Source organism: Lepidochelys olivacea, assembly GCF_965140295.1.
Source record: "Lepidochelys olivacea isolate rLepOli2 genome assembly, chromosome: 1".
Lineage (NCBI taxonomy): Eukaryota > Metazoa > Chordata > Testudines > Cheloniidae > Lepidochelys > Lepidochelys olivacea.
The window spans coordinates 352,297,317-352,318,693 of NC_140411.1; the positions used below are offsets into that span (position 1 = coordinate 352,297,317).

General features: G+C 47.5%; 1 protein-coding gene and 1 long non-coding RNA gene across 2 annotated transcripts in view; both read left to right on the forward strand.

Annotated features, from left to right (window-relative positions):
• The first annotated feature begins 343 nt into the window (after window positions 1-343).
• On the forward strand, window positions 344-1,943 carry LOC311513149. The gene is made up of 2 exons (XR_014709684.1): window positions 344-714; window positions 1,416-1,943. It is a non-coding gene; the product is annotated as an uncharacterized lncRNA (long non-coding RNA).
• Window positions 1,944-7,051: 5,108 nt separating this feature from the next.
• DENND6B (DENN domain containing 6B) overlaps window positions 7,052-21,377 on the forward strand; it is a 37,444-nt gene continuing 23,118 nt past the window's right edge. The window contains exons 1-5 of the mRNA XM_084650142.1: window positions 7,052-7,244; window positions 16,192-16,230; window positions 16,308-16,350; window positions 17,817-17,929; window positions 19,824-19,904. Of these exons, the coding sequence (XP_084506268.1) occupies window positions 7,077-7,244; window positions 16,192-16,230; window positions 16,308-16,350; window positions 17,817-17,929; window positions 19,824-19,904 (444 nt within the window). The 5' untranslated portion in view covers window positions 7,052-7,076. The remainder of the gene's footprint in view (window positions 7,245-16,191; window positions 16,231-16,307; window positions 16,351-17,816; window positions 17,930-19,823; window positions 19,905-21,377) is intronic.

Below are 21,377 nucleotides of genomic sequence, written 5' to 3' on the forward strand. Positions count from 1 at the left end.
CTTATGTTGCCCTTACTGACCTCCAGGAGGTACCCCACAATGCCCACCCTGACCACTCGGTTCAGCACTGTGAACTCCGCTACCCTGAAGGTACACAGGTATTCACCCCTCCTCCATTTAAAGACCCAGGAGTTTTGAAATTCCTCTTTCTGTTTGCTCAGTGTGCATAGTTCACACAGCATCTCGGCTGACCATGCTGGGTTTCCGCAGCAGACGTTCTCCCGCATGGAGCACACCAGAGCTGTTGGATCTGCTGAGTCCATGGGGAGAGGAGGCTGTGCAGTCGCAGCCTCATTCCAGCCACAGGAACTTTGATACCTATGGCATGCAGGAGAATGGGTATGAAAGGGACATGCAGCCGTGCCGTGCCAATAGCAAGGAGCTGAGGCAGGCCTACCAGAAGGCAACGGAGGCCAGCCATCACTCCAGTGTGGCACCAAAGACACGCTGCTTCTACAAGAAGCTGCATGCCATCCTTGGCAGCGACACCACCCCCACTGCTAAGAGCCCCATGGATACTTCAGGCGGACTGGAGGCAGCGGTCAGCAGATTCAACCCCAGTGACGAAGTGGTGAACAAGGAAGTGGAGCTGGAGGACAGTATGGAGCAAATGGCAAGGTCGTCCAGTGGTTTGGCGAGTCAGGACTCTTTTCCACTCTGGAGGGGTCTAGCCAGCCCCAGCACTCCGACTCTGGTGCAGAGGATGCAGGAGAGGTGAGCTCCAGCAAGTGCTCATTTTGCTTTGATACTCCATGGTGACAGCAGAGTGCACTCTCGTGTACTCTTTTATATGGCAGAGGAGGGATAAGGGACAGACATTAACAACAGAGCCTATGCAGCTATGCAGCGAGTCCATGGTGGAAAAGTTTGTTAATGTACACAGGGATGTCCCTGGAATCCTCCACAGTGATCCCTAGGAAACTTTCCTCTAGGTATTCTGCAATCCTCTGCCAAAAGTTCCTTGGTAGAGCTGCCTTATTTCTCCCCCCACTGTAGGAGACTTTGCCAGGCCACCTGGCAATTATTTCTGCAGGGACCAGAGTGGCACACAGATGAGCAGCATACAGAGCTGGTCTGAAGGGGTATGCATGCAGGAGATGCACCCTTGAATTCTGGGTTACCCTCAGGAATGAGATATCGGGTTTGATTATTCTAACATGTGGAAAAGGGTGCCAATATTCAGAATAGTCTTCCTAGCCACTTGTAGGGACCCCCTTTGCGAACCACCTTTATACCTTCTTGCCTGTTCACCCTTGCCACCTCTCTTCCCCACAAACTTACCATATTTGGGACTCATGCCAACCTGTATGCTAGCCCAGCGACAGTGAGAAAGAGGTGTGTGTAACTTCTGTGATTCACAACTGTGAATGCACTCATAATACTGTCTCTGTTCATTGTTTCTTTGGCTTCTGTAGATGTGCCCTTGAGGACCCACTCCTCCAGCAGAGCGCCTCCGTCAGATAAGGCGGTGAATCAGGAGGAGTAAGGAAGATATGTTTCATGAAGTGCTGCAGTACAGATGCAGCACAGTGAAACAAGAGCATGGAAGGAGACAATTAATGAAAGACTGAGGCTGGATAACCTGGAAAGGACTTGGGGGAAGGAGTGGAGGGCCAGACAGAGATGATTAAGTCCCTCATTACCCTGCAATCTGAGCACACCCGTGCACGACTCACCCTGCATGCACTACAGAACTCTGGCCCATGCCCTCTCCAAACTCCACCACTGCAGTCCTTGCGAGTTCCCAGTCCCTCACAGAACCCTGTGCACTCCACACCTAGGGTCCAGTTTCCCAGTGAAAGCTGAAGTTACACACAGCTGTGAAAGCCCTAACCACAAGACTGTTCCTCATTGTCATGTCATCTGTTTGACCAAAAATTTGTGTTTTGTCCTTTTACTAAACTTGAGTCTTTGAAATAAAGAGATTCTTTATTTGCAACATACATACATCAGTTAGTGCTAACATTGAAACACAGTGGCTATAGGTAGGACTATTTGCTCACTGCAATTAATGGTGTAATTTAAGGCAGCAAGTAATCACTGCCTGGTCAAATGCCTCACATAAGGACACATTACTGGAAATCATTGTCAAAATACTCCTTCAAAGCCTCCCTGATTGGAATAGCTTCCTACTGCACCCCTCTAATTGTCCTTGTATCTGGTTGCTCAAAATCAGCCAACCAAACGTTTCCCCCTTCACTTTGCAAATATTATGTACAGTACAGCAGGCTGCAATGACCATTGGAATATTTTCCTCACTGAGGCGTAACCGGCCAAAAAGACAGCGCCAGCGAGCTTTTAATCAGGCAAAGGCCCATTCAATGGTGTAGTGTTTTTTTTTTTTGTTTTTTTTTTTGAAGCATTCAATGGTGTAGTTGGGTGGCTGCCCCACTCCTGGAGAACGGGTTAAAAGCAGCCCTGGAGAGGGCTGCAGCTGGGAAAAAGTGTGAAAGCAGCTGAGGGAGTAGCTGACCACAGGTGTGGCCAGCTCAATCAGGGCCCAACTGGCCCTGATAAGAGGGCTGGGGGGGCCAAAAGCTGAGGGTAGTCTCTCTCCAATCCTGGAGGGAGAGGGCCTAGCTACTGGAGAGCAAGGTATCTGAAGCAAGCAGTGCTGGGGAAAAGGGCAAGAGGAGCTAGAAAGCTCTAGCCTGGTAACTCACCAGGCTGAGGCCTTGTTAAAGGCCCAAAAAGGTACTGGGGCAGCCCAGACTTAGATAGAAGCAGCAGGTCCTAACCCCTTACCAATCATGAGTGGCCTTTACAGACTGCAGCCTGCCCCAGTGAGAGCAGGCTAGATGATGACTGGCAGTAGCCACTGAGGCAAGGTGGGGATAGAGGGTTGGGGAGACCCAAAGTGTGGGAGTACTGCTGGGGCAGAACCCTGAGGTAAAGGGGCACCAGGGTCTGGGAGGGACATGGGGCCTGAGGCTGGTGAGACACTGGCCAGCAGAGGGTGCTCTGTATGCTGAAGTTGAGCTAATTCCCAGGATGACCAGCAGGAGGTGCTGCAATGGTGAGTCTTTGACCCTGCTACAAATGGTCATTCAGCACCTGCTGAGCCTGTTGTTGAAGTGCTCCTTCCCACTCTCTAGGTTTCCAGTGTAAGGCTTCACGAGCCATGGAAGCAAGAGGTAGGCGGGGCCTCCAAGGATCACTATAGGCATTTGCACATCCTCTGTTGGAAGGATGGAATTAGAAAAGGGGCAACTAAAACGTTTAAGGGTTTGGAACGGGTCCCATATGAGGAGAGATTAAAGAGGCTAGGACTTTTCAGCTTGGGAAAGAGGACTCTAAGGGGGGATAGGATAGAAGTCTATAAAATCATGAGTGGAGTGGAGGAAGTGAATAAGGAAAAGTTATTTACTTGTTCCCATAATATAAGAACTAGGGGCCACCCAATGAAATTAATGGGCAGCAGGTTTAAAACAAATAAAAGGAAGTTCTTCTTCACTCAGCGCACAGTCAACCTGTGGAACTCCTTGCCTGAGGAGGTTGTGAAGCCTAGGACTAGAACAGGGTTTATAAGAGAACTGGATAAATTCATGGAGGTTAAGTGCATTAATGGCTATTGGCCAGGATGGGTAAGGACAGTGGCGTAGCTAGGCGGGGAGTGGGGTAGCAGCTGCTCCCCCACTGAGCACAAGTGGCGCCTTCTCAATGTCTTGGCGCCTTTTAAATTTTCCCCTGTTGAGGGAACAGGGGGAGCGAGCCAAAAAAGAGGCGCCACCCACTGTGGCGCTTTCACTCACCGCGTGGCGCTGCGGGCCTTCGGAGGCGGCCGGCCCCTGGTGGCGGGACCCTCCGTGCCGAAGACACCCGGAGCGAGTGAGGGCTGGCCGCCGGAGCGCTGCCGGGTGAGTAAAAGCGCTGCAGCGGGTGGTGGTGCGTGGTTTTTTTTTGTTTTGTTTCGGTTTTTTGGGCTCGCTCCCCCTGTTCCCTCCACCTGGCTATGCGGCTGGGTAAGGAACGGTGTCCCTAGCCTCTGTTTGTCAGAGGGTGGAGAGGGATGGCAGGAGAGTGATCACTAGATCATTACCTGTTAAGTTCCCTCCCTCTGGGGCACCTGGCATTGGCCACTGTCGGTAGACAGGATACTGGGCTGGATGGACCTTTGGTCTGACCCACTGTGGCCATTCTTAATCTTCTGGTCTGGAAAGGAAGTCCCAGCCTGCCGTTTTCTATACTGGACTGCATCATGCACCTTCCCTGACAACCCTGCCCTGATGTCAGTGACATGGCCCTGGCGATCCACCAGCACCTGCAAGACCATGGAGAAATAGTCTTTTCTGTTGTTGCACTCCATCACAGGATGGTTAGGGGCCAACAGTGGGATATGTGTTTCATCTATCGCCCCACTGCAATTGGGGAATCCCATTGCCTCAAAGCCATCAATTGTTTCCTGCACATTCCTGTGTCCTTCACAGCAGGAAATGATTAATGGCCCTGCACACTTACATGACTGCAACCTCCATGGTGGACTTTCCAACCCCAGAGTGATTTGCGATTGATCGATAGCAGTCTGGAGTTGCCAGCTTCCACACAGTGATCTCCACTCGCTCTTCCACAGTGAGGGCAGCTTTCATTCTGCTGTCCTTGCACTGCAGTGCTGGGGTGAGCTATGCACACAGTTCCATGAAGATGGGTTTGTGCATCCAAAAGTTCTGCAGTTACTGCTTGTCATCCCATACATGCATCACAATACGATCCCGCCCCACAGTGCTTGTTTCCTTAGCCTAATACCAACAGTCCACCCTGGCAAGCAGCTCTGTGAATGCCAGCAGCAATCTTGAATTATTTGTTTGGCAGACAGCAAGACAGGCATCACTGATTCACACTCTGTTTCGCAGCTCACGAAATACTGCAGGACCAGCTGCATTGTGTTCATAAAGCTCATCACCAGGCCGGTCAGCAGCTCGGAATCCATGCTGTCAAGAAGAGGTGGTGAGCACACAGTTTACAAGGGTAATTGAAAAATGGCACAAAACAAGTAGGAAGCTCATGGAGTGATGGGATGGAAAGAATTTCATCATGGGATGGTGAGCATGTCCCCATGATGCACTACGATCCATTCTTTGAACTCCCAGAGGCAGAGGGTGACAGGATGGTGAGTTACACAGCGGGATAACTATCAATGATGCAATGCTCTCTCTGTCAAAGCAAGAACAAACACCGGGGATGCACTCTGCTGACACAAGGAGCGTTGTGCACAACCAATGTTATTAAAGCAACTTATGTCAAAGATCATAAGTTGACTTAGGTCATGTTTACACTACTGAGTTAAGTATAATGTCATGTTTCCTCTTGTCACATGCCCAAACCATCAAAGCCTGGATTACCTCAACTTTTCTATAATTGGTACCACCTTTCCCATGATTTGTTCATGCCAAACATAGTTCATCCTTGTATCTCCAAGCATTCATTTTAATTTCAACCATATTAAAGATCTGCTTCATCTTTCTCAGTCCCTCACCAGTCACAGTCATACAAAAGTGCAGGCCCCATTGCAAGATAAAATTATTATTATTTATACCGCAGTAGCGCCTAGAAGCCACAGCCCCACTCTGTACTAAGAACTGTACAAAGACAGTGTCTACCCCATAGAATTTATATTATTTTTAAAAACCTAAAAATGTCTACTAATACCTTAGATTACTAAGATGAAAGAATCAAAAATATCTAATTTACTCTTCATCATTCATTCCTTGAACACTTTGCATGAAATTCACCCCAGGCACTAGGTCCCACAAGGCCTATGCACCACTTAAATTTCACTTAAACCTTTAAGTGATATATAGAGACTAGTGCAAGTTATGTATTTTACTTCACTTAGTGGAAATAGGCTAGCCATTTTCTGTGCATAGTCAGTTTCAGTCTTTTCTTCTCATGCACTAACACATGCTGCATGCAGAGATTCAGGAATAGGCTTAGTGGAAAAGAGGATATATTGTGAGATACCAGGTTTATTATTTGGATGCTGACAGGTGACTATTTCGATCTTCAGACTCCCTCCTTAACTGCCATCCACTGAAGAGTGGCTAGAACAGCAGCTGGGTGGAGGGAAGATGCTACCAGCTGTTATGTCTGTGGTGAAATTGATCTTAATTCACAGGATCTCTAGCACTACACCAACTCTTGAGTGCTGAAGTCTCTTTTATTAGCATGTTTGAGAATTTTCCAAATGATTTTCAATTTAACTAGGAATGTTAGGTGGTTTCTTGTTTCTGGATTTTTTTTTATTAAATGTGAGGCAACCACCCAGAGTACAGAAGAGGCAAGTGCCGTGAAAGCCTCCGACGCTTAGTTTTGCCACCCCCCAATTTAACAGCAGGCCTGCAGAGCTGTTCCAGTCCTGGATTCCCCCCGCCATTCTGCCGTTTCATATTAAGTCTGAGCAGAGCTGCACGTTTGAAGCCTGTTGTTCCGGCCCCGGGCCCCCCGGTCGGTGGGTGCCTTTGTAAGTTGGTCCTGTGGAGCAATAAGAGGTGCTGCTGTCGCAAGGCAGCTCCGCGGCATTGTTCAGGCAGAGGTCTCTCCCCTCCCCAGGGTTAATTTTGGCTGAGTTTGCCTGGAGTAGGGAGCGAGGTGGTAACTTCTGGAGCAGCGGTGGGGTCCCCTACAAAGGTTAATGGCGCAAAGGGAGGCTTGGTACTTTATCCTGTACCTGAGGCCGCCCACGAAAGGGGCAGTTCCCTGTGTTCAGGAGCAGCACTCTTAGCCCACGGTAAACTGAGGCACAGAAGGGCGGCGTGGTCAGGTCACACATCAGGGAGGTGGGGGGTGGACCCAGGAGTCCTAGCTCGCACGGGGCAGGGGCAGGACGCGCCCCCTTTCCTGCTATATCACACCCCTCCCCCCCCCGTTACCCTACAACCCCGGCCCGCCCCACGTAGCTGCCCTGCCGCCCTCACAGCCACACTCGCTGGCTCCCGGCGTTCCGGAGAGGCCGGCGGCGGCCGCTCTAGCTGGCTGGAGGCTGTCTCTATGGTCCTTGGCGCGGAGCGGGTCCTCCCGGACGGCAGGGGGCGCTGCGGCGGGCGGGTCTCGGCGGGGCGGGGCGGCCGCCGCTGGCTGCCATGGACGCGCTGTGCAGCGCCGACCCCCGGCCCCGCGGCCAGCCGCCCCTGGGCTCCTGCCCGGAGCCGGGCCCGGGGGCCTCCCCGCTGCCCTGGGCCCGCTTCTCCGCCTGGCTCGAGTGTGTCTGCGTGGTCACCTTCGACCTGGAGCTGGGGCAGGCCATGGAGGTGAGGGGGGGCTCGGGGGGCGGGGCCATGCAGGCGGGGGGGCCGTGGGGGGGCTCGGGGGGGTTCGGAGGGTGGGGATCATGGAGGTGAGGGGGCCTTGGGGGGCAGGGGCCGTGGGGGGTGTCTCGGGGGGCCATGGAGGTGGGGGGGCGGGGGCCGTGGGGGGCTCGGGGGGGTTTGGAGGGTGGGGATCATGGAGGTGAGGGGGCCTTGGGGGGCAGGGGCCGTGGGGGGTGTCTCGGGGGGCCATGGAGGTGGGGGGGGCGGGGGCCGTGGGGGGCTCGGGGGGGTTCGGAGGGTGGGGATCATGGAGGTGAGGGGGGGACGGGGGCCGTGGGGGGGCCTCGGGGGGCGGGGCCATGCAGGCGGGGGGGCCGTGGGGGGGCTCGGGGGGGTTCGGAGGGTGGGGATCATGGAGGTGAGGGGGTCTCGGGGGGTGGGAGCCGTGGGGCCATGGAGGTGAGGGGGGGCTCAGGGTTTTGGGGTGGGGGGCCATGGGGTGAGGGGGACCCTGGAGAGAACAGGGGGTGGGCTGAGAGGGGGGTCATGGGGGTACAAGGTTAGGGGGGCTCTGGGGCTGAGGGTATGGGGTGAGGGGGACCCTGGAGAGAACGGGGGGTGGGCTGAGAGGGGCTCTAGGGCCATGGGGAACAGGGGGTCATGGGGGTACAAGGTGAGGGGGGCTCAGGGGCCATGGAGATGGGGGGCATGGGATGAGGGGGACACTGGAGAGAACAGGGTGGAGGGGCATGGGCTGAGGGGGGGCTCTAGGGCCATGGGGAGCAGGGAGGGTCATGGGGGTACAGGGTGAGGGGGGCTCTAGGGACATGGAGGGGATGGGGTGAGGGGGGTGCTAGGGCCTGTGGGGTACAGGATGAGGGGATGGAGAAGGCCAAGGGGTATGTGGACATACATGGGCGAAGGGGGGCCATGGAGGTGAGTATGGGGGGGGGGGATCTGAGGGGAGGAAGCCATGGGGTGAGGGGGGTTGGGAAATACCTCACCCTGGATGGCAACAATTGGCAACAAAAATGATTAGGGGACTGGAACACATGACACATGACTTTGCGGATGATACTAAACTGGGAGGAGTGGTAGATACGCTGGAGGGGAGGGATAGGATACAGAAGGACCTAGACCAATTGGAAGATTGGGCCAAAAGGAATCTGATGAGGTTCAATAAGGATAAGTGCAGGGTCCTGCACTTAGGACGGAAGAACCCAATGCACCGCTACAGACTACGGACCGAATGGCTAGGCAGCAGTTCTGCGGAAAAGGACCTAGGGGTGACAGTGGACGAGAAGCTGGATATGAGTCAGCAGTGTGCCCTTGTTGCCAAGAAGGCCAATGGCATTTTTGGGTGTATAAGTAGGGGCATAGCGAGCAGATCGAGGGACGTGATCGTTCCCCTCTATTCGACATTGGTGAGGCCTCATCTGGAGTACTGTGTCCAGTTTTGGGCCCCACGCTTCAAGAAGGATGTGGATAAATTGGAGAGAGTCCAGCGAAGGGCAACAAAAATGATTAGGGGACTGGAACACATGAGTTATGAGGAGAGGCTGAGGGAGCTGGGATTGTTTAGCCTGCAGAAGAGAAGAATGAGGGGGGATTTGATAGCTGCTTTCAACTACCTGAAAGGGGGTTCCAAAGAGGATGGCTCTAGACTGTTCTCAATGGTAGCAGATGACAGAACGAGGAGTAATGGTCTCAAGTTGCAGTGGGGGAGGTTTAGATTGGATATTAGGAAAAACTTTTTCACTAAGAGGGTGGTGAAACACTGGAATGTGTTACCTAGGGAGGTGGTAGAATCTCCTTCCTTAGAGGTTTTTAAGGTCAGGCTTGACAAAGCCCTGGCTGGGATGATTTAACTGGGAATTGGTCCTGCTTTGAGCAGGGGGTTGGACTAGATGACCTTCTGGGGTCCCTTCCAACCCTGATATTCTATGATACCTAGGGAGATGGTGGAATCTCCTTCCTTAGAAGTTTTTAAGGTCAGGCTTGACAAAGCCCTGGCTGGGATGATTTAGTTGGGGATCGGTCCTGCTTTGAGCAGGGGCTTTGACTAGATGACCTCCTGAGGTCCCTTCCAACCCTGATATTCTATGATTCTTGTAACAACCTCTTATGTACTTGAAAACTGTTATCATGTCCCTTCTCAGTCTTCTCTTCTCCAGACTAAACAAACCCAAATTTTCAATCTTCCCTCATAGGTCTTGTTTTCTAGACCTTTAATCATTTTTGTTACTCTTCTCTGGACTTTCTCCAATTTGTCCACATCTTTCCTGAAATGTGGCACCCAGAAATGGACACACAGCTCCAGTTGAGGCCTAATCAGCGGAGAGTAGAACAGAAGAATTACTACTTGTGTCTTGCTTACAATACTCCTGCTAATATATCCCAGAATTATATTTGCTTTTTTTGCAACAGCATTACACAGTTGACTCATATTTAGCTTGTGATCCCTTCTGACCCCCAGATCCCTTTCTACAGTATTCTTTCCTAGGCAGTCATTTCTCATTTTGTATGTGTGCAACTGATTGTTCTTTCCTAAGGGGAGTACTTTGCATTTGTCCTGATTTAATTTCATCCTATTTACTTCAGACCATTTCTCCAGTTTGTCCAGATCATTTTGAATTTTAATCCTATCCTCCAAAGCACTTGCAACCCCTCCCAGCCTGGTATGGTCCGCAAACTTTATAAGTGTACTCTCTATGCCATTATCTAAATCATTGATGAAGATGTTGAACAAAACCGGACCCAGAAACGATCCCTGCGGGACCCCACTCATTATGACCTTCCAGCAGCATGACTGTGAACCACTGATAACTATTCTCTAGGAATGATTTTCCAACCAGTTATGCACCCACCTTATAGTAGCTCCATCTAGGTTGTACTTCCCTAGTTTGTTTATGAGAAGGTCATGTGAGACTATCAAAATCCTTACTAAAGTCAAGATATACCGCTTCTACCCTATCCACAAGGCTTGTTATCCTGTCAAAGAAAGCTATCAGGTTGGTTTGACACGATTTGTTCTTGACAAATCCATGCTGACTATTATTTATCACCTTATTATTTTCTAGGTGTTTGCAAATTGATTGCTTAATTATTTTCTCCATTATCTTTCCAGGTACAGAAGTTAAGCGGTCTGGTCTGTAATTCCCTGGGTTGTCCTTATTTCCCTCTTTATAGATGGGCACTATATTTGCCCTTTTCCAGTCTTCTGGAATGTCGCCCATTTTCCATGACTTTTCAAAGATAATTGCTAATGGCTTAGATATCTCCTCAGTCAGCTCCTTGAGTATTCTAGGATGCATTTCATCAGGTCCTGGTGATCTGAAGACATCTAACTTGTCTAAGTAATTTTTGACTTGTTCTTTCCCTATTTTAGACTCTGATCCTACCTCATTTTCACTGGCATTCAGTTCTTGTCCTTTAACAACAATATGCATGAAGGCTAGCCTAGTTTGTATAGTGGATCCATCAAATGGAATGGGAACTCTTAATACACCTTTACAAGCTGTCCGTGTAGCCTAGGGATTGCACCTTTCCAAATGTTGCATGATTTGTATGCTGATATTCAATCAGTCTTGAACATAAAACGTTCAATTGGCTTAAGTCAGGGCCTTGGTGGTGTTCAAACATATAATAGTTATGAACTAAAATAGGTGCTACGAAAGGAGGCATCAGCTGATGCAGGAATCAGATATAATTAAACTGGTTATGAGTCATGCACCAGCATGTTTCCTCAAATAGTCACTTCATAGGCTATCTCAGTTGAGGGCAACCGCACCTGTATTTCCCCTCGGTGGTCCAGCAAGGGCACCCACTCTCAGACTTCCAGTTCCGCAGCTGTTGCCTCTCTTAGGTGGAGAACTGTATCTCCCTCCCTTCTGACCAGGGTATGTCCAGGAGGAACAGTTCCAGGCCTTCGCTGTATTTCCAGCACAGATAGTCTGCCTAAACAAACCTGCTTGCTTTCTCTTTAGAGACTGATAACAATGATTGTCAACAGTTGTAAGTTACTGCACAGTTCTTTCTAAGCAAGCCAAACAGAAGGTAAAAAGCATTACAGAGAAGAGGCATTAAAACAATAAAAGAACTTACACACATGCTAATAAGCTTATCGGGAACTTCTTAATTCCTAACATGGATTCTGGCAGATGAGTCCTTCAATCCTCCACCCTAGAGGAGACCCTATGGTTACCAGTTCATCACAACTACGGCTCAGAACAAGCACCCAGTCTTATGAGGCCTCAGTAGGTGAAGTCCATCCAATCCTTCCCTAGGGATTGGGGCCGTCCGTGGACCAGAGGCCCTGTCTGTTTGCCGTATGAGGAGGAGGGCCCTGAGGCACTTTAAACCCAGGCTTTTCATCCAAAAGTCTCTCCTTGGTCTCTGGAGAATTCAGTTTGAACTAGTATATATACACATCTCCCTGGGGGGTGGGTTCCAAGCCTGATAAAGAGTGAAGCTCATGAGCATCCCCCCTTCCTACTAGAGAAGACATGTACAATGTCACAACACATACACCATTGCATTGTTAATACAATGTACCCCAAAGATATTAACCCTAGCAAATTGATATGTACAATGTCACAACACATACACCATTGCATTGTTAATACAATGTACCCCAAAGATATTAACCCTAGCAAATTTATCTTAATTCCATAAGGCTTGTTCAGGATGTTACAGGATATTGTCAGTCTGTCACCCTGACAACGAAAATAGCAGGAAAAATTTCAAAATATTTTCCTATCTTTTTTTTGTTTTTCTCCCTCCAGTTAACAGTTTGGAGTCTGTAGGTGCTGTTGGGAACAGATCTTACTAGCACATTGCTATTGAACTCTGCAACGGCCCTGACTGCTCGGCTGCTGCTGTCATAGAAACAGACAGTGGAGTGCTGAAAATGGGGTCTGGTAGTTCTAAAATAACCCATTTCACAAAAGCACAACCCCTCCCTCCCTAAACCCCTCCAAACACAGGCGCTTTGTGCAGCAGGGGTATTTTAAACTACCAGACTCCATATTCAGGGATACAGTTTGTGTTGCTATGACAGCAGCAGAGCACTGGGGGCCCTTGTAGATTTTAATGGGGGAGCCGTAGTGGAATGGCCTGTTCTCAACAGTACAAGCAGGCTGCACGCTGTTAACTTAGCTTTGGTGGGAGAGCTCCTACTTCACAAAAAATACAGAGTGACTTCAGCCAGTTGGGGCTCCTGTTTAGATTTCAAGGGATCTTTACAATGAAAAGTGCCTTTTTATATGCAGTACATTTTAGCAATTGAAAAGTGCTGCATCCTAAATATTCTGGATTTTTTTTTCCATCGACAAGGTGTTTAATTAGTATTAACTTATTCCCAATCTCCTCCTGGGTGGGCAAGTATTCTTAGCTCATTTTACTAGGGAAGAAGAGGTATAGATGTTAAGGATCAGACTTCCAAAAGTGACCTTTGATTTCTGAGTGCCTCAGTGTTCGGGTAGTCCACCTGAGACATTTTGGCCAATTTTCCAAACTGCTGATCGCCTGCAGCTCCAATTGAAGTAAATGCTTAACATCTCTGAAAATCAGGCCCAAAGTATTTCATATAAGGGGGCCAAGCTCAGTGTCCACATTTGAGAATTTTGGTTTGAGTGGCTTGCCGGTGGCGAGAAAAGAAGTGATGTCAGAATTAGAATTCTGTTTCTGTGTTCCAGTCCAGCACTCAGAACACAAGTAGTAAGTCTTCCAGAAAGAGTGGTTGTACTGGATTCATGAATTGCTCATTTGGCTAATCATTTGAGAATGAATAGACTTCAGGCTTGCAGGACTCCACTCTTGTGGCACCCTTTGCTCTGTGTGATAAAGTGGGAGTTACAGAAAGAAAAACTGGACTGAAGATCAAATTGGTCATAGCCATATGAGTTTGAAGTCAGCTGCTCATTGCAAAAATACATCAAGCATTTTATGAAAATAATTATGCTCCTCCTGTGCAGTTCTAATGCATCACATCTTGGGGTCTAAAAGCATACATTTTTTGGCCTTGTTTTTAATCACACATCTGCCCCTTCACCGCTGTACTGCCCTTGTCATAACTTCATTCCAGGTGTTTTATAGCTTATTCCTTTTTTGTGTGGTGAGGCTGTACTGTAAGCGTAGTCTCTAATAGTTAACTTGACTCATTTTCAGAAGTTGATTAGGCCAGCCTGCCAAAGAAGCTATGAGAAATTACTAAAGCTAGGACAGGCTTGATCCTGTGAACCTTCAAAGCTCTGGCTTGGAGCCCAGAGTAGCTATTAATAGACAGGTAGGAGAAGCCAAGTTTTGAAAACAGCTTCTGATTTGCATACCAGGTGGTTCTCATACTGTCCTGAAACAGAACTACCTCCTGAGACACTCAGAATTAGACTGTGCCTAGAAAATCCCTGTCTTGCAGGTCATCCAGTGCTAGTTGCTTTCTAAGTGCCAGTAACCTGCCTCCCTAAAATTCCCCCCTGCAATTTCACTTGGCTACATTATTCTTCATTTTCTGTCCAGAAGGGCTGTTTGGGGCAGCTGCTGTATGGTTTATTAATGAAGTGTCGTAAATACTTTAGGATCCATCTGGGGTAAAAGGTGGGATATAAAGCTTAATATCATTATTGCTGTGTCAGAATTCCTCATTTCTCTTTGTATTTGTGATTGAGATTATTGTTCTGGAAAGAACCTGGCTGGTGTATGTCAGTTGCACACAGATTTCTGTACTTGCCACTGAGCTGAGAAATGCTGAATGAGTTTACTTCTCCTTAGTAGGTTACACTGTCTAGAGGCGCATAGAGCAGCACTTAAATATTTCAAGTACAAAATGGAATTTGATTTAAATTTAGATACATAGAATCAGTCTAGGTTCTTTTGCATTTGAAGCATTAGGTGACAAATCCCATTGACCTTATAGCATAATTCTTTAGGCATTTGAGGTTGGAGTCAAACATACAACATGCCTCACCAATCTATTAGAATTCTTTGAGGGTGTCAACAAGCTTGTGGACAAGGGTGATCCAGTCGATATAGTGGACTTGGATTTTCAGAAAGCCTTTGATAAGGTCTCTCACTAAAGGCTCTTAAGCAAAGTAAGCAGTCATGAGATAAGAGGGGAGGTTCTTTTCTGAATCAGTAACTGGTAAAAGACAGGGTAAGAATAAAGGGTTAGCTCTTACAACAGGGAGAGGTAAATAATGATGTCCTCCAGAGGTCTGTACTGGGACCTGTGTTGTTCAACACATTCTTAAATGATCTGGGAAAGGGGTGAACAGTGAGGTGGCAAAATTTGCAGGTGATACAGAACTACTCAAGATACTTAAATCCAAAGCTGACGGCAAAGAGTTACAAAGGAATCTCACAAAACTGGGTGACCGGGCAACAAAATAATAGATGAAATTCAATGTTGATAAGTGCAAATGAATGCATATTGGAAAAAATAATCCCATCTGAACATACAAAATGATGGGATCTACATTAGCTGTTACCACTCAAGAAAGAGATCTTGGTGTCATTGTGCATAGTTCTCTGAAACCATCTGCTCGATGTGCAGCGGCAATCAAAAAAGCTGCTAATGTTCGCAACCATTGGGAAAGGGATAGATGATAAACCAGAATATATCACAATGTCAGTACATAAATCCATGGTGCGCCCACACCTTGAATACTGCATGCATTTCTGGTTGCCCCATCTCAAAACAGATGTATTAGAATTGGAAAATGTACAGAGAAGGGCAACAAAAATGATTAAGGGCATGGAATGGCTTCTGTATGAGAAGAGATGAAGAAGATTGGGACTGTACAGTTTAGAAAAAAGACAGCTAAGGGGGGCGTGTATGATAGAGATCTATAAATAATGAATGGTGTGGAAAAAGTGAATCGGGAAGTGTTATTTACCCCTTTACGCAACACAAGAAACATGTCACCTGATCAAATTAATAGGCAGCAGGTTTAAATCAAACAAAAATAAATACTGCTACACAGAACGCACAGTCAACCTGTGGAACTTGTTGCTATGGGATGTTGTGAAGGCTAAAAGTATAACTGCATTCAGAAAAGAATTAGGTAAGTTCATGGAGGACAGGTCCATAAATGGCTGGTAGCCAAGATGGTCAGGGATGGAATCCCATGCTCCAGGTGTCCCTAAACCTCCAACTGACAGAAGCTGGGACTGGCTGGCAGGGCTTGGATTACTCAAAATTGTCATGGTCTGTTCATTCCTCTGAAATGAAGGCACTGGCCATGGTCAGAAGACAGGATAACTGGGCTAAGTGGACCACTGGTCAGAACCAGTGCGGTCATTCTTATAAGTTTGCAGTTCCATTGCAGTGGTCACAAGATATGGTCCCCTCTGCAGCCTTCTGAACAATTGGACCAGTTTAAAGAAACATAGGTGGCTTCTTAGCCAGGTTCAAAAGCAGAAAAAAACCCTATAGATATAGGCCCATGCTTAAGTGCTGTCCTTAATGGAGATATTTTCCTGAATTGGGGCCATAAAGAGAAAGGGACTTAGAAACAATTTCAGGCTGAATGAGGATAGTTCTGTCTGGCTTGCTCTAGAGAGCACAGTCATCAAATCAGCAATCTCTGCTATCAGGTTTAATCTTCAGGCTACTTAGTAGTTAGTTTTTAAAGTTCACAAGAACTGCTAGTTTTTAAACCAGGGATGTCAGAATTAAAATGTGAACGATTCGTTGTTTACAGATCGGTTTATCTCATAAATGTGGCTTCTGCCAAAGGCTGCCTTTTGATAACTCACTGGACTATCAGGTTCTAAATGGGTATGTTTACCTGTTAATAGTGTGAGCTGGAGTCTGTGGATTATATAATCTGATTTTTTCTTCCAGCCGGGAAGCAATGTACATTAAAACCATTGGCCTGGTGGGGGTGAGTTTGGGGGAACGTAGCAGTGGCCGGAGTCTACAGCTTGTCATCTCTTGTTTGCTTTGTAGTTGGTGTATCCGTATGACTTCAGACTGACTGAAAAAGAGGTAGGATCATTTCTTCTGTCTTCAAGATCAGTAGATATGGTAGAGGGTGTCTTACAATGTGTTCTTCTTTGTTACAGAAAACCAACATCTGCTACTTGTCCTTCCCAGACTCCTATTCAGGTAGGTGGCATCTGTGGGCTCTGAATGGAGCATGGGGATGGTTCCTGTTGTTGTGAAGGAGACATTAAGGTTCATATTAGAGTGAGTCAGCATCTGTAATGTAGCAGAGAGAACAATGGGCTGTATCTTCCAGAATGAAGACCTCAGAGAGCACTCCGGCATCAGGGCTGCCTGGAGCGGTTTCCAGTTGAATTTTGATCCGTATCTAAATAGATGCAGAACCTGTGATCTAGCGGCTGACTGGAGAATTTCACTATGTGCAAGCTTTACTCATGCTTTTCAGGTGCCAGAAAAAGCATTAAAAATAGTAATGAGGGCTAAATTTCCCCGGACTTGCAGCTGTCCATGCAGAAGAGGGCTCAGCACAGAGAGAAATGTACATAGCTTTTTCTGTGGAAGGGGTTCTCTCAGAACAAAACAAATTCAAAATCTCTGTTCACAAATCAGAGAGATAGCTATGAGATGGAAAGCTGTATTAGGCCACTTCCAGTAAATCCCTCCATGATTGTTTCCTACATCTGCTCTCCAGGGCTTTGGCCAGTTGAGTTTTAATTGTCTTTAGAGATAGTGCTTCCACCACTTCTTTTCTGAGCCCTTTCTACATCTGCTGTCTAGCCTAAATTTTTCTGTTCTTCGTGTTAGCCCTTTATTTCTAGCTGTGCTCCTTCATAGCACACACGATAATCCTGTTCCTTCCTTGGGGCATAAACATCTACCGAAATGTAAAGGGTGTGTCACATCTCACCCCTATGTAGTGCGTTAGTCATTGATTAGCCTAAATGATTGTTTAGCCAAGTTTTACATATGTAACTCTTTCATCATAAATCAGTCCTCCCAGAGTCTTGAATATCAGTCCCAGTTTGGCTCTCCTTTCACATGCATGATGATGATTTGGAGCCTAAAATTATGTGAACTCGCTTTGCACATATTCTGTCAGTGTGTGTTTCTGCCCGTCCCGTCCAGTCTGGGGTATCTCTGGAGAGAGTTTCATGCTCTTGTATCACGTGCAAAGTGTTCTCAGTGTGGGGGTTCCCAGCTGTGGAACTCACTCAGCTTGGCCATTTGACAGAACAGATACATCCTGGCTCTCGGGCTATGATGCACTTGCTTTGTTTTCAGCCAAGCCTTTATACAGTTTTGGATTAAAACTATATATGTGTAGGTTTCCAATCTGGTGGATGATAGGGGGGAGGGCTGCAGCTGCTCAGTGTGGGCAGTACTGGTTGATGTCTTTAATGTTCCCAGCAAATGAGTGCATAATAAATACTTCAGTACAAATTCCTGTGATGTGCTACATCTCGTTCCTAATTGATCCTACTGTTTTGCTGTTACTCTCACTTCTAATTTGAGTTTGATATATTTTAACATGGTTTTTACTTCCTTTGATTATCAAAAATATTTAAGTCCCTAGTCCTTTCTTTACTGAAACTTCTTCTTGAGTGTGTGTGATCTTGTCTCTGTCTCAGGTAGCCTAGGAGATACTCAATTTAGCTTCCGTGTCCGTCAGTCTGGGGGGCAGAGAAACTCTCATTTTGGGGATGATGGCGAATATAACAGAGAAGCCCCCCTAACACTACAGGTCAGTTATTGCTCAGAATGCAGCTTGCACCTGCGAAATGAACAGTAGCATTAATGTGTGTAAAAACAAAATGTGAACATGGATGTCTTTTTACTGTAAATAATTGTCCTGTTTGTCTGAATTTTGCCTGAGGCCATGGGAATAATCACAAAGGGGTAAATGTTCAGCATAGGGACTCCCATTCATCTTAATGTGAGTAGAGGGACGTACTGCCAAGGATTTAACCTCTCTGTGGGAATAAAGATCAAGATGTGATGTGTTGGAATGAATCAGGCTGAAGGAGTGTTATTGCTCCGCTCAAACAGAGGACGAAAGTTAGAGCCCTGGTGACCTAGAATAACTTTCTACCCCTGGAGTTCTGGTCTGTGATTCTCTCTTGTACTGGTTAGTCCATTTCACACAGAGAAGGTAAGTGTGGTCAGGTACTGATTCTCCTACTAGAGCAGGAGTTTGTCCTTATTTTCTCTTCCTTCTCCTCCTGTTTGGTGTCAGGGTCCCTCAGGTGCCCGTGTAAAGTTTCTTAACAGCAGCCATCATATGCCCTGGGGAGTGACTCATGGTGACTGCTGCGCAGAGAAGGAATTCTGAGAATGTTCTGGCCTCTCTCATCACCTCCTGCTCTCACAACACACACAGTCGCGTTGCTCTCCAGTCAGCAAGGGAACGGGGTCCGCTCAGAGATCGCACCAAGTGGTGCTAAAGAACTGCCAGGGGAGCAAGACTGCTAAAAAACTAGATGCTGCTCCTGGGAAAGTAATGCCTGATGTGTTAGAAATGCCTAGATCAATAGAACCTTGACACGCCAAGGAATAGTAGGCCTGGTCCACTGTGCTGGTAATTGGACTCCATCACTGTCCCCGTGCCAGTTGTGGGAATTTAAGGATGTTGTAAATGTCAGATAGCTGTAACGGATTTTTATCAAATCCTGTGGGGTTTTTTTTTGTTTTGTTTTTTCCTTACAAGCTCTGTCCTTCAGGTCCTTCGTCAAAGCTACTGTCCTGGCTAAAGCCAGAATGATGTTCACTCAAGAGTTTGTCTGGAGAGAGTGCTATTGAGCGGTGGAGGGCAGGCATTTCTTCCTCTCAGGAGGAGATGTGTTGCCCCCACAGCACTCCAAGCCCTTCTCTATCCAGAGAGTGAAGCTGAAAAATCAGATAAGAGCTTGGTACATAGTAACAGGGAGTTACCAGGATTAGATCACTGGGCAAGCCCAACTGGTTTATTTCAATGGGAACAGCAAGTAACCCTTTTAATAAGGGCCACAGATGAAATTACAGTAGTGGGTGTAGTACAAGGGGCTGGGTGACACCCTGGAGTTCAACTCCTTATGTTGCAGTTGTGTATTCAGTGGGCCCAGTCTCATCCCTACATGCCCATTTAATAAAATCTGCCATGCAGTTTGTTATTGACAGTTGCCTCAAAGCGAAGACCAGGCCTGGAGTAGTGGAGGGTGCTGTAGTTCAGGGCTGAAGTGTACTTCCAGATCTCTGAGACGAGCAGTGGTGGGCAATCTGTAGCCCATCAGGGTAATCTGATTGTGGGCCACGGGACGTTTTGTTGACGTTGACCATCCGCAAGCATGGCCCCCTGCAGCTCCCAGTGGCCGCAGTTCGCTGTTCCGGACCAATGGGAGCAGCAGGCCACGGGGACGTGCTGGCCACAGCTCCCATTAGTCGGGAACGGCGAACTGCGGCCACTGGGAGCTGCAGGGAGCTGTGCCTGCAGACGGTCAATGTCAGCAAAATGTCTTGCAGCCTGTAATCAGGTTACCGTAATGGGCTGCGAGTGGCACACGGGCCACAGGTTGCCCACCACTGGACTAGAGGGAGGCTCAAGACTGGTGACGGAGGTAGCAGGTTCCTTGACAATGGTATTGTTGACCTCTTTCTTGCAGCGGGAGTCAGCTCATTACTTTGGCTATGTGTACTTCAGACAAGTCAAGGACAGCTCAATGAAGAGAGGTTATTTCCAGAAGGTGAGTATTGAAACTAGGTAGCTTGCTACTTTAAAGCAGTATATAGCTGTAAAACGGCATCTATCCATAGTTCTTAACAATCTCACCCTTCCCTTTAAAGACACCAGAAATGTTCAAGGAAACAGGAAGGGCCACAGGGAAAAAAGCTGCCACGGCTGGATTACGTGGAAAGCGTAGTCCAAAACAAACCTGCAAGAGGCTGCCATACTAGATAAATCATGTAACCAGCGATTTACAAACAGTCAGTGTCATAAATTACTGACAAATCCCTGAAGGAACACCTCCCTTCCCATACACTCCAGCTTCAGGAGCTCAGAGATGGTGTATTTTGTTATTTGTATGATGGTGGCACCCACGATGTGTTGGACACTATCCAAACGTAGGGGAATACACAATTGGTGCCTCAAGGAGCATGGAATTTCAGACTAGTTCTTTTTCTCAAGTCTAGTGAAGGAAGATTTTCCAATTCATTGCAGGCATCCATTTCTTTTTATCTTTATCCATTGAATTACCAGTTTTGTTTTGATCTTCCCATCAAAACTAAAATGACCTCCTGTAAAAGAGTTTGAACCAAAGGGGAATGAATATGCTTTGCAATAGGCCAGTCTGATAATTTGACAGAAGAGTGAGGCTGTTTTGCCCCTGCCATCCGATGAAGTGAGCTGTAGCTCACGAAAGCTTATGCTCAAATAAATTGGTTCATCTCGAAGGTGCCACTAGTCCTCCTTTTCTTTTTGTGTTTTGCCCCTGTAATTGTTTTGTGCACTACTCCTCTTCTATCCTGCTCTGTGCTCGTATCCTGGAGCATCTTCCAAAGAGCACTCTTTACACACTCATCAACTTGTATCCCCAGTAGAATAATGGATCACTCACAGAGAAATACAACACTTAAGATCAGGAGGATAATGGAAAATTGGACAGCACTGGAGAGTTTATGTAGAACGGCTCTTGCGATTGAAGTACAACAGTAGAGGGTAAGGTGAAAGCATTGGATATAATACCCTGTCACACTAAGGGCTACTCTGCCCTTCGTCGGCACAGCTGCACCAATGCACTTGCGCCACTGTAGTGCGTCTGGCGAAGACATGCTATGCTGACGGGAGAGCGCTTTCCTGTCTGCATAATTACTGCACCTCAATGAGAGGCGGAAGCTATGCCAGCAGGAGAGCGTCTCCTGTCAGCAGCATGGGGTGGATATTGCTTTAAGTCGACGTAACTTGCGTTGCCTGGGGGGGGATGGTTTTTCACACCCTTGAGCGACGTAAGTTACATTGACTTAAGTGGTAGTGTAGAGAAGCCCTTAGATGGGAGTAAAACGGAGGGCTAGACCCAATGGCAAAGTACTGAATTGGAGAAAGTGTCCAGTGGTTACTGAAAAGATTTGAGTTGGATCTTTGTGAATAATTTGAAAAGCAGAGTAAGCAGCACGCTGAGGGGATACTGAATTGGAAGGTGGTGTAAAAACTAATGACA